Below are 13,197 nucleotides of genomic sequence, written 5' to 3' on the forward strand. Positions count from 1 at the left end.
TCATAGTTCATTCTACAGACTTCATTCTACCTTCAAAATGTTCATCAGATTTTCTAGATTCAGCGTCTTCCATTCTACAGGCTTCATTCTACCTTCAAAATGTTCATCAGATTTTCTAGATTCAGCGTCTTCATTCTACAGGCTTCATTCTACCTTCAAAATGTTCAGCAGATTTCCTAGATTCAGCGTCTTCATTCTACAGGCTTCATTCTACCTTCAAAATGTTCAGCAGATTTCCTAGATTCAGCGTCTTCATTCTACAGGCTTCATTCTACCTTCAAAATGTTCAGCAGATTTCCTAGATTCAGGGTATTGATTCAACATTCAGCTTCAGCAGTAGAGCGGAGCATTTCAGCGTCAGCAGACTTTAGCAGTATGAACCTCAAAACCATTCAACTCATTCATAGTTCATTCTACAGATTTCATTCTACCTTCAAAATGTTCAGCAGATTTCCTAGATTCAGGGTATTGATTCTACAGGCTTCATTCTACCTTCAAAATGTTCAGCAGATGTCCTAGATTCATTGCAACGATTCTTCAACGTGCAGCTTCAGCAGTAGAGCGGAGCATTTCAGCGACAGCAGACTTTAGCATTCAACTCATTCATAGTTCATTCTACAGACTTCATTCTACCTTCAAAATGTTCAGCAGATTTCCTAGATTCAGGGTATTGATTCAACATGCAGCTTCAGCAGTAGAGCGGAGCATTTCAGCGTCAGCAGACTTTAGCAGTATGACTTCAAAACCATTCAACTCATTCACAGTTCATTCTACAGACTTCATTCTACATTCAAAATGTTCAGCAGATGTCCTAGATTCATTGCAACGATTCTTCAACGTGCAGCTTCAGCAGTAGAGCGGAGCATTTCAGCGTTAGCATTCACACCGCAATACCTTCAGGGATTGCAATTCTAGTTATTTTTATTATTCCGCCACTTTTTTGTCGTGCAACTCCTTCGCCATACTTCAACGTAGAAACTTAATTCAAACATTAAAACGTTCAGCTCCATTAGGAATCGCGTGCTATTATTTTTCTTATTGATATTCTTCATAATTCCCGAGATATTCAACTTTATTCACCGAAAATTGCCCCATTCACTCCCATTCAAAATTCAAAAAAACGCTGATTCACCCTTCATCCGATTCAACACTTCCAACATTCAAACGTTCATAACTTGGTCAAATTTAAACCGTTTACCATCATTCAAAGAATTAAACAGATCTACACATTTGTATCTTCAATAATCTTCAAACAGAATTTCGATATCATTTATAGTTTTTTCAGATTCACAGTTTTAGTTTTATTCCGGATTCGTTTTCAGTTGCTCTCACTCTAACCGTTTGCCATGGCAACAGCTCGTTGACCAATCAGTGGTCTCCAACAGTCGATATTCAAATGAGGCTGATTCATCCTTGACTCGATTCAACCCTTCCAACATTCAAACCTTCATAACTTGGTCAAATTTCAACCGTTTACCATCATTCAAGGAATTAAACAGATTTACACATTTGTCTCTTCAATAATATTCAAACATAATTTCGATATCATTTATAGTTTTTTGAGATTCACAGTTTTAGTTTTATTCCGGATTCGTTAACCGTTTTCCACAGCTGTTGCTCGTTGACAATCAGTGGCGAGCGCACCACTCTGGAATCTGGTTAAAGCCAGTGTGGTGGAGGGTAGTGTAGTCTTTGTCATGGACTACAACAATGGACGTTAGCAGTGACGTTAGAGTTGACGTTAGCGCGGACGTTAGCGCTGACTTTAGCTCCGACGTTAGTGTTGACGTTAGCGTTGACGTTAGCGTTAGCGCAGACGTTAGCATTAGCGCTAAAGTTAGCATTGACGGTACCATTAGCGCTGACGTTAGCGTTGACGTTAGCATTAGCACTGAAGTTAGCATTAGCGCTGAAGTTAGCATTAGCGCTGAAGTTAGCATTAGCGCCGAGTTAGCATTGACGTTACCGTTAGAGTTGATGTTAGCGTTAGCACTGATGTTAGCATTAGCACTGAATTAGCATTGACGTTAGCATTAGCGCTGACGTTGGAGTTGACGTTATCCCTGACGGTAGCATTAGCGCTGATGTTAGCGTTGACGTTAGCGTTAGCATTAGCGCTAATTTAGCATTGACGTTAGCGTTAGCGCTGAAGTTAGGATTGACGTTACCATAAGCGCTTACGTTAGCGTTGACGTTAGCGTTAGCGCTGACATTTGAGTTGACCTTAGCGTTAGCGCTGAGGTCAGCATCCAAACATTAAAACGTTCAGCTCCATTAGTACCATGTTGCTATTATATTTCCTAGATTCAGTGTCTTCATTCTACAGACTTCATTCTACCTTCAAAATGTTCATCAGATTTTCTAGATTCAGAGTCTTCATTCTACAGGCTTCATTCTACCTTCAAAATGTTCAGCAGATTTCCTAGATTCAGCGTCTTCATTCTACAGGCTTCATTCTACCTTCAAAATGTTCAGCAGATTTCCTAGATTCAGGGTATTGATTCAACATTCAGCTTCAGCAGTAGAGCGGAGCATTTCAGCGTCAGCAGACTTTAGCAGTATGACTTCAAAACCATTCAACTCATTCATAGTTCATTCTACAGACTTCATTCTACCTTCAAAATGTTCATCAGATTTTCTAGATTCAGCGTCTTCATTCTACAGGCTTCATTCTACCTTCAAAATGTTCATCAGATTTTCTAGATTCAGCGTCTTCATTCTACAGGCTTCATTCTACCTTCAAAATGTTCAGCAGATTTCCTAGATTCAGCGTCTTCATTCTACAGGCTTCATTCTACCTTCAAAATGTTCAGCAGATTTCCTAGATTCAGCGTCTTCATTCTACAGGCTTCATTCTACCTTCAAAATGTTCAGCAGATTTCCTAGATTCAGGGTATTGATTCAACATTCAGCTTCAGCAGTAGAGCGGAGCATTTCAGCGTCAGCAGACTTTAGCAGTATGACCTCAAAACCATTCAACTCATTCATAGTTCATTCTACAGATTTCATTCTACCTTCAAAATGTTCAGCAGATTTCCTAGATTCAGGGTATTGATTCTACAGGCTTCATTCTACCTTCAAAATGTTCAGGCAGATGTCCTAGATTCATTGCAACGATTCTTCAACCGTGCAGCTTCAGCAGTAGAGCGGAGCATTTCAGCGACAGCAGACTTTAGCATTCAACTCATTCATAGTTCATTCTACAGACTTCATTCTACCTTCAAAATGTTCAGGCAGATTTCCTAGATTCAGGGTATTGATTCAACATGCAGCTTCAGCAGTAGAGCGGAGCATTTCAGCGTCAGGCAGAACTTTAGCAGTATGACTTCAAAACCATTCAAACTCATTCATAGTTCATTCTACAGACTTCATTCTACATTCAAAATGTTCAGCAGATGTCCTAGATTCATTGCAACGATTCTTCAACGTGCAGCTTCAGCAGTAGAGGCGGAGCATTTCAGCGTTAGCATTCACACCGCAATACCTTCAGGGATTGCAATTCTAGTTATCAATTACTCCTCTGAAAAAGAGTTTTCCTTCTCTTTGCTGTGGTGGGTGGTGGTGGTGTGGGGATGGTGGCGTCTTGTCTGCCATGGAAATTGTCTTCTACTGCTAGGTCCAAATGTGGATTAACTAGTTCCAGTAGCTACCGCAGGATAACACAAACAGGAGCTTGCTCTGGGTCACGAGCTCTGGGTCACGAGTACTGCACGAAGGGGTCGCGCGCGGGGCGCGGGGGAGGGGTAGTGCAGTACGACCGTTTGATTGACGTACTTACTGTCCAATGCAGCTCGGTGGCAATGGAAATGATTGGCTGAGTTTTTCGAGCCCTGCCCGTTCCACAGATGATTGACTTGTTTAATTTTCATGTCAGTACTTCTAACTCAGTGGCTGTAAGCGGGTTATGATAAGGATTTCAAGTAATTTTGCAAAAATGGGCCAAAAAAGCAAATCACCTAATCCAACCTTTAAGTCATACACTTTTCAACAAATTAAACGTGTTAAAAAACACACAGCCAGACACGCACACGCTCTGACTTTTACCAGCCAAACATTGACGGTATTGACGGTTGATAATATTGACGAACTAGCAGATACTGTTTCATCATATATTACATTCTGTGTCGACTCAGTCATCCAACCAGGATCTCTGTCCATTACCCAAATATAAACCATGGGTTACTAAAGAACTTAAATCAGTGATAAATAAGAAAAAGAGGACATTTTACACTGGGGACCCTTGGGAGAAAAAAGCTGTCTCCAAGGAGTGAAAAAAGAGATTAGGAAGGCCAAAATGAAATATAGAGAAGGTTGAAGAACGGTATAGTGGGGGGGATCTCAGAGCTGCATGGAGGGGAATTAAGTCAATGGCATCCATAAATCAGTGTTCTAGTGAATCCAGGCAGCAATAACTGTTAAAGGTATTGATGTCCCTGATTTGTCAAATGCTTTTAATATGTTTTACTCACGTTTTGAATCATCTGATTTCTCTGAGAACATTCTAATGTGGAGGGACTCTCTTGTCCCTTCACAATGACTTGTGATAGCCCAGGAAGTAGTAACAACTCTGTTTAAGAGAGTTATATTATGAAAGCTGCAGGCCTGATGCTGTTTGCGGACGCACACTGCGTTACTGTGCTGACCAGCTCAGTGTGGTATTCACTCCACTCTTTAATATGTGTGCTAAGAAAAGGCCAGATACCTCAGATATGGAAGAGGTCCACTATAATACCACTAGCGAAATCAAAAAATCCCCAAGAGCTAAAAGACTTCAGACCAGTAGCACTTACATCCTTAGTAATGAAGATTTTTGAGAAAATTATTAGGATGAAATCATGTCCCTGGTCAGTGGTAAACTTGACCATTGCAGTTTTGCTTATCAACTGGGAAAGGTGTAGATGAATGCAAAACTCTTCCTTTTAGACACAATGTATAAACATTTAGAAAAGCCTGGATCTCATATGCTAGATTGTTATTTGCAGACTTTTCTTCTGCTTTCAATAAGATGCAGCCACATATTTTAATTGAGAGACTAGCTGCTGAGTTTGAGGTTACCCCATCATATACTGTTGTTGCTTTTAAACTTCTTAACAGACAGAACTCAGAGGGTCTCTGTGAATGGACACTTGTCCCAGGCCATTACCTCAAACACTGGTTCACCTCAAGGGTGCGTACCTCTCACCCCTGTTGTTCATTTTGTACACAGATAGCTGGTAGGTCCTCCTCAACAGGGGAAGTTATCTAGCTAAATTCTCGGACGACACTGCGTTGCTGTCCCTTTTCCAAGGTCCACATTGCAGCCATGGCCTTGCTTTGACATTGTTTGTTAATTGGTGTGATAACAACTTCTTTAGATCTAAATATAGAAAAAACAAAAGGAGCTAGTCATAGATTTTAGGAAAGTGAAGGGAGCGCTCAACCAAGTATCATCCATGGGGAGGAAGTCCCAACTTGTGGACACCTACAAATATCTAGGCACTTATTTGATAACCATCTAAATTCCATACAAAGTACAGAGGTAATTTGTTAGAAAGGGGACAACAAAGAGTTCACCTGTTGAGAATGCTGAACTCTTTCAGTGTCTCTAAAGTTATTTTGAGAATTTTTTACAATCTTTCATTGAGAGTCTTTTAACTTTTTCCTTTACATGCTGGACTAACAGTCTGTCAGTAAAAGACATGAATATGTTTAAATAAAATTGTGAAGATCTGCTCTCAGATCACTGGCATCCAGCTCAAGAGCATAAGTTCATTGTGGAACAAACAAGCAGTCCAGAAAGCCAAATGCATTATCAGTCAGCCTGACCATGTCCTCAGTAAAGAATTTAAACTAATGCCTTCAGGGCGGCGCTACTGTTCAATCAGGACAAGAACAATGAGGTATTCCCACTCTTTTATCCCTGCAACCATCAGGTTACTAAATGATGACAAAAGTAAGGAGTAGGTGGAGAGCACACCAGTGTTGCGGGTGTTTCCGGGGGCAGGGTGGTTGTTACTGACGGGCTGAAATGAATTGTGAGTTAAATGTGTGTGTTGGATTGCCTTTGATATATGTTTTTGTCTACCTCCTATTGCTATTTATTGTATTTATTAAGTAATCTATTATGTGAGACTGGAAACTGTGAACGAAATTGCCCATTTTGGGGATAAATAAAGTTTCTAATCTAATCTAAAAAAAAAACTGTGCCCTTTATGATCTAGGATAATAACCCGTCAACTATTAGACAGTTGGAGGGTGGCAGTGCAGTCCAAACTAGTGATGGGCAAATGATGCTTTTATGAAGCATCGAACCAGTTGAGCCAAATGTTTTCGAAATGGGTTCATTACTCTAAGCTTCAGTGACAGTGACCTCTGCTGGCGAAGTTCAAGGCTGCAGTGGATTCAACGTATCCCTGCTTTGAAAACGATTTGACGCACAAACACACAAACCCAAATACTTAATAGCATGATCTTTTCACGAATAAAGATTGATCTAAATACAGATGTCTAAATTGTTCTTAAAGGGATATGCCTAGCCTTCTGTCCAGATAGGCTAACTGATGTAGGCTAGGATATAATTGAAACAGCATATAACAATTTTCCCCCCAGTAATGGGATTCGAACCCAGGTCCTCCACTCCACAGTCAATGTGTTATCCCCTAGTCTACTCTAATCGACACCTAACGTTGATCTGTATACATAGCTTACTATGCACAACTCCCGTAAACGATTGTAGCATCGATTGTGTTTTTTTTTTCATTAAATAATTAGGCGGTGACCAGCTGGCTTCAGACAGGTTGGTTGGGTGTGCTTGAGTAACTCTAGGGGTGATTATGTGGGATGGGGTTAGACACTCAAAGATTTGTATTGAGGTAGCTGCCTTATGGATTGAGTCGGTTTCTTTTTTTTTGCTCAAAGCTTCTCCACCGAGCCGCGGACCAGTCAAGTGATTCATTCAGGCAACGAACCAGTTGCTGCTTCGGGACGTCACATGTCAAGTGTTTTTTTTTGCTCTGAAGCAAGCTTCGAAGCAGTGCTTCTTGGGAGTTGGTTTGAAGCACGTATCGAAGCTACAGTGTCACACTGCCATCACTAGTCCAAACTGCACTGCCACATTTTTTCTGGTCGCTGTGGCGACCAGAAATACCCCAGTAGGACCTACTTCTACCTCACAACGGGCAGGTTCGCAAACATAAACTGCTTGCAGGTTCTACAAGCAGTTTAGTTGCAATACCTCGAGCTTTACTAGCCAGTATTATATTTCTACAAGGAACGTTAAAAAAATAAGGAATCTGGGCGAAAAATCTCAAACGTTTTTTCTCCAAATTATGAATGTTTTTAATGGTCTTATTTTCTGCTTGATTATAGATTGGCTGCACCAGCACGGAAAGACTTTCGCACTCCATGTAAGTCACTTTGGATAAAAGCGTCTGCTGAAGGTAAAATGTCGAATAGACTTTGCCCTTTACGTATAACGTGTGTTTAGTAGGAGCACCCGTAGGCGTTGGTCTGTTGACAATTCGGAAGAAGACCCAAAATGACCTTCCAACCGGGAGAATCCATTATCAGGGATGTACAGACTTTTAATTTGTAACTCTAAACCTCATTATGCTATTGATGAAACAAACTATTATTGTCTGATATACTACAGCCACCTACAGCTGACCTCTGCCCCAAAGTGATATCACCAGTGGGGGTGTTCCCCTCGATGCTTTTAGTACAGTCCACTGGGTAGACTTATCTATCTATCTATATGTGTGATGTCACTAAACGATGACTTCCCGCCCCAACGGTCCCAGTCAACCACAATATAATCGAACACTCCTCGATTATATGTTTGTATTTGGAAAATGTCCAATGTTTGGCGGTTACATGGCAAAAAAGCAAAGACAACAAGTATAAATAAAAGAAATATTTAATATAACTAATTTTTCCTCAAAAGTGTTATTTTACACTAAAGATTTTACACTTCCCTAATGGCAGACAAACAGTCCCTCTGTAGATTTTCCTAGTATCAATGATAGAGAGAGAGACAGACAGGGGAGTTGTGGAGAGGGGTGTTCGTGGGTGTTCGTCAATTAGTGAGCAGACTGACGGACAGAAAGACAGACAGAAATGCTCCTGTGCTCCATGCCAGCCCGGTCTGGGCTGGACGACACAGGCAGCGACACCAGGCACCATGAGTCAACTGTAATCATCTAAATAAACCAAACAAAAACGCTAATCTCTCCAGCTCGGTCGTCACGGCGACGTCTCCCCTCGAGTACCGTCCAGCGTAGCAAATGAAGGGGGGGGGGGCAACAGACTCTTAACGGCAAGCCGGAGCAGTCTTTCTCACTGGAGCTCAGAGGCCCACAAGGTTAGAGGTGTGGGGCTGCGGAGGCGGGGCTAAGGTCAGGATACAGGAAGTTGGTTTGGGTCATAGCGCAGCCGCTCCTGCGTGCGTTTTTCTGCATTACGGCAAACAGGCAAAGATGCAGATATAGCAAAGTAGAAAGCAGCCTAGCTAGCTAGCGCGAGAGAATTGCGGGAGGCATTGGTTGAGAGCGGGTAGGGGGCGTGGCTTCATGGAGCCAGGGGTGTAGCTTGATGTGGAGGGGCCTGTTATGTGGGTGGGGTTTTGAGGGAGGGGGCGAGGCTTGAGGAGGGAAGGAGAAGGCATGTGACTTCATGGGGATGGGCGTGTCTTTTAGGGAGGGAGGGGGTGTGGCCTTCAGCGGCGGTAGACGCTGAAGGCCACCAGGCTGAAGAAGATGGTGACGCCCACCAGGGAGGCGGTGGCGGGCGCGGTGAAGAAGTGCCGGTACTGGATCTGGCAGTACCACAGCACCGACAGCATGAGCAGGAACAGGGGCACCATCAGGCTGCCCACGTTGAGCGCCACCTGAACTTGGTGGGTGGGAGGGGCTCCCACCGGCGTGCTGCGCGCTGCATGCTGGGAGATGTGGCAGTGGAGCACGCAGTTGTGGGCCAGTTGAGGGAGGCCAGCGTCCTGGGCGTCGTTCTGCAGCAGCTGGCCCTGGTAGATGAGCCGCACCTGGTGCTCCTGGCCCGCGAAGTACGTCCTGGTGGGGGAGGGAGGGGGGGGATGGCGGTCAGGTCGATCCTCGGTCAAGAGACCCTTTATCACAGAGGCGTCACGTTAAGAGAAACACAGGTGTGGCTCCTGTGCCCTGGTATGTACCAGGGCACATGTAGTTGTCTAAACTAGTGACGACAACTGTATATATGCCTATGTGGACCATGGTCAATGTGTGCCATCCTCACGAGTCTAGTCTTCTACCTGTGAGTGACACCGGTGTTTGTCCTCACGCGACACCTCTGTGACAAGGGTTTAGTCCAAATTCGATTGTCAATCACTTGGCGTTGCTCTAGATAACAGCTTCTGCTAAGTGACTAAATGTTATAATAAAAACAAAGTTGTATCTCTAAAGACCCTAATCACAAACTGGAGTTATCTAGTTGGCAACAATCTTTGCTTATCCTGTCTGCCTGGGCATTTCCTTGTTGCTGGGAAACTAGGGAAGTTAAAGGGGAGGTAAACAAGAGGGAGCCTGAAGGAGAAGACAAGGGGAGGAGAACAGAGTCTGGCCACAGATAGGATAGCAGAGGAGACTTTAAATGAGGGGAGAAGATTGGAGGGTAGACTAGTTGAAGTGAGAGGATCACAGACTACATTATTTGAAATCAGAGTTCTGCAGAACATAGCATTGTATTAGATACTAGTACAGTAGTGTGAGTACTACAGATTATAGTGTAATGTAGATGGTATAATATTTTAGTCATAGTTAGGGTTAGTATTGCAGGGTATAGAATTGTCTTATATACTAGTATAAAACATGATGTAGTATATAGTATTCTATATTGTATTAAATAGTATAGTATTGTATTAAGTATAGTATTGTATAGCAGTATAGTATTGCAATAGAGAGCATAGTAGTGTGTACTGCAGGTTACAGTATTGTATTGAGAGAATAGTGGTGCGAGTACTGCAGGGTCTGGTATTGCATTAGAGACTATATTATTGTGTGTACTGCCGGGAATAGCTTTGCATTAGAGAATAGTGGTGTGAGTACTGCAGGGTCTAGAATTGCATTAGAGAGCGACTGAATACTGCAGTGAATGAATACTATTGTTTTACAGCGGATAGTTTTGCATTAGAGAGTTTAGTAGTGCGAGTAGAGCAGGGTACAGTATGTAGAGTATTTGCGCTACCGTTTGATGTATCCGATGGTGTCCTGGGGCTCAACTTGGGCCAGCCTCTCCGTGTCGTTGAGGAACTTCAGGCGGACCACCATGTTCCTCTGCCCTTGGCCCCCCCCGCCTGTTTCTTGTGGGGCGACCGCCTCTCTGCGCCTCAGCCCGTCTCCCAACGCGCTCCTTTCTCCTCCGTCCTCCCCCGCCTCCTCCCCCTCTCCGGCGGCATCTGCTGCTCCTCCTTCTCCACCATTTCCCCCTCCCGCACTCCTCTCCCCCTCCACGCCGTCCGTCTTGCCCTCCTCTCCGGGAGGCGGGGCCAGAGTCTGTGAGCCGGCGTCGGAGGAGACGGTGGTGGTGGTGGTGGTGGTGCTGGCGGCGAGGGTGGCGTGCTGTTCCAGAGAGGAGCTGGCGCTGGCAGCGGTGGGGGGGCTGAAGATGCTCTCTGCGGTTTCAGCGGTGTGGGTGGAGGCCCAGGCCAGGACCAGCACCATCAGGACCAGCAGGAGCCCAAACAGCAGGGTGACCTCATCTCCCACCCCCTCGATGAGCGCCATGACGGCGGGCCCCCGGGGACGCGGGCTCTGGCACTAAGGCGACGCAGGGCTCAGCAGCTGCAGGGTACGACACCATCATATCACCATCATGTCTCCAACATCATATCACCATCATGTCTCCATCATCATATCACCATCATGTCTCCAACATCATATCACCATCATGTCTCCAACATCATATCACCACCACCAACACCATCATCATACCACCACCAACACCATCATCATATCACCCCCAACACCATCATATCACCACCAACAAAATCATATCACCCCCACCATCATATCACAACCAACACCATCATATCACCATAATAACACCATAGTATCACCACCAAACCCATCATATCACCATCATCATATCACCCCCAGCACCAGCATGTCACCACCAACACCATCATAACACCACCGACACCATCATATCACTCTCATAACACAGCCAACACCTTCATATCACCACCAACACCATCATGTCCCCACCAACGCATATAACTACCAGCAGGCACACAAACATACATATCACCACCACCACATCCCCACCAGCATCCACTGCAACACCATCATTTCACCATCAGCATCTACAGCAACACCACCATATCCCGACCAGCATCAACACCATCATGTCAACACCGGCATCACAGACACAACTTCAAGAGCATCAGCATCACAACCAGATCATTACCGCCATTACGACATCACCAACAAAAACACGACATCACCGTCACAATCACGACATCACCGTCACAATCACGACATCACCATCAGAACCATGCCATCACCAACAGAACCATGACTTAATCGTCATAACATCACCATTTGTCAAACAATTGCATCACTATCAGAACCAAAACGTCTCCATCTGTCAAATTGCACAGACGGGTACTGGTAGAACAAGAATGAAGACGACGGTAATCAGTTTGGCTGGCGTCAGGCGTTATCATTCTACAGTCCAGCAGGTAAGCTGGTAGTCAAATTTACAACCCGCTGTACTTCAGAAAAAATCTGCAATCGTGTTAAAAGTATGAGATCCTTGTAATAAAAAATAAGACATTAAAACATATACACGAGGGATGTTTTGCCCGACAGATATAATGGTCTCAGGAGGAGATGGTAGAGCCGGCGATGCACCTGTAACTGATGACTCATAAAAACACACGATGACACAAGATGCATCATTTTAACGGGGAAGTAAACTGAGGTTACTCATCATAATAGAAGGTCTTGTTCGGTAGTTAATACGCCAAATGGTTGGTGTGTTTGGTTTCCCATCCAAGACGGATAGCGTCCATTATTCTAACCTGTAGGGTCAATGCTCCTCTTGTTATTTAAGTAAAGCTTTGAGCTGACGCGACACTTAACATAGAAACATATTGTCTCTTTATAAATTCTGCTTGCACACGGGAAAGCAATCGTCACTTCTATATCAATGTACAAAACATATCTGCCCACTAAAAAGCGTCAATAAAAACACGTGTTGACTGGACGAAAAGGTTTGTATATCGCGTAGTTTGGACCAGTTTCAACAACATGGTTAGCGAGTTCGACTCCAGTCCGACTGCTGGTGTTGCTTCTCCATCGCAGAAATAATCCCTCATCTACTATACTCGTCGGTGTCGTGATGCGAAACCATCCGATTCTTACTGGTTTTTTGAAACAAATAAATGATCAAACAATCTTACTGTTAGTGTTAGAAACCACATTGTAGTTGACGTTAGCCAGCTGGCAAAATATTTCTGGCTTCCACTTCGCAGTTCACACTTCCGGGTTGGTGGTCGGACCGGACGTCTCACCGGTTTAATGCGCTGCTGGGAAAAGTAGTTTTCGCTCTTTTTGCTTTACACCAAAGCCACTAATCGCTTCTCACTGTTTGGGCCAAACTCGTGGGAATGACTGTAAAAAGGTCCAGCCTCTTTAGTATGGACCTGTCACGGACACATGGCGGTTTTTTTTCAGGATTAAAGGGAGCATCGTCTCTTCATCGTGGATTCATGCTCCACATACAGGCCGTCCAAACTGGACCTCAGTCATAGGGGATACACTTGAGATCTGATCATGAGTTTATCACTGAAATGGTTCTCAAAATAATATTGTATTCAGCGTGATTTTTTTTATTTGTGCATTTGGATGCACATATTATCGATACAATTTCATTAAAAATATGAGATATGATGTAAATGTGAAAATAAGTCAACTAACCTTCATAATATGGTCTAGGTATATGTGGAACTTTTTTGTATCACATATGATCATATCAAGGTCCATTCCATCAACCAAATCTGCACTCCCAAATGATGTGTTTTGATGAACAGCTCATCAAAACTTTCCTGAGCTTTAATGGACTATATTGACTACAACCTAAACCACTGTCTGAGCCCACGTGAGAGGACAAGTGCGAGAGGTCCGAGGACATGTTCAGAACCGGTGAGCCTCCTGTTAAAGTGGACACCGTTTCAGAGATTCCCTC

The 13,197-nt window shown here is 43.8% G+C and overlaps 1 protein-coding gene across 1 annotated transcript; it reads right to left on the bottom strand.

The window, feature by feature from the left end:
* Nucleotides 1-7,876: 7,876 nt before the first annotated feature.
* On the bottom strand, nt 7,877-12,540 carry tmub1 (transmembrane and ubiquitin-like domain containing 1). Its single transcript, XM_030364099.1, has 3 exons — nt 12,413-12,540; nt 10,195-10,790; nt 7,877-9,044 (listed from the first exon to the last, which is right to left on the bottom strand). Exons 2-3 carry the CDS (start codon nt 10,731-10,733, stop codon nt 8,693-8,695), a joined length of 891 nt encoding a protein of 296 aa, XP_030219959.1. The 5' UTR covers nt 10,734-10,790; nt 12,413-12,540; the 3' UTR covers nt 7,877-8,692.
* Nucleotides 12,541-13,197: the final 657 nt, after the last annotated feature.

Source organism: Gadus morhua, chromosome 8 (genome assembly GCF_902167405.1).
Source record: "Gadus morhua chromosome 8, gadMor3.0, whole genome shotgun sequence".
NCBI lineage: Eukaryota > Metazoa > Chordata > Actinopteri > Gadiformes > Gadidae > Gadus > Gadus morhua.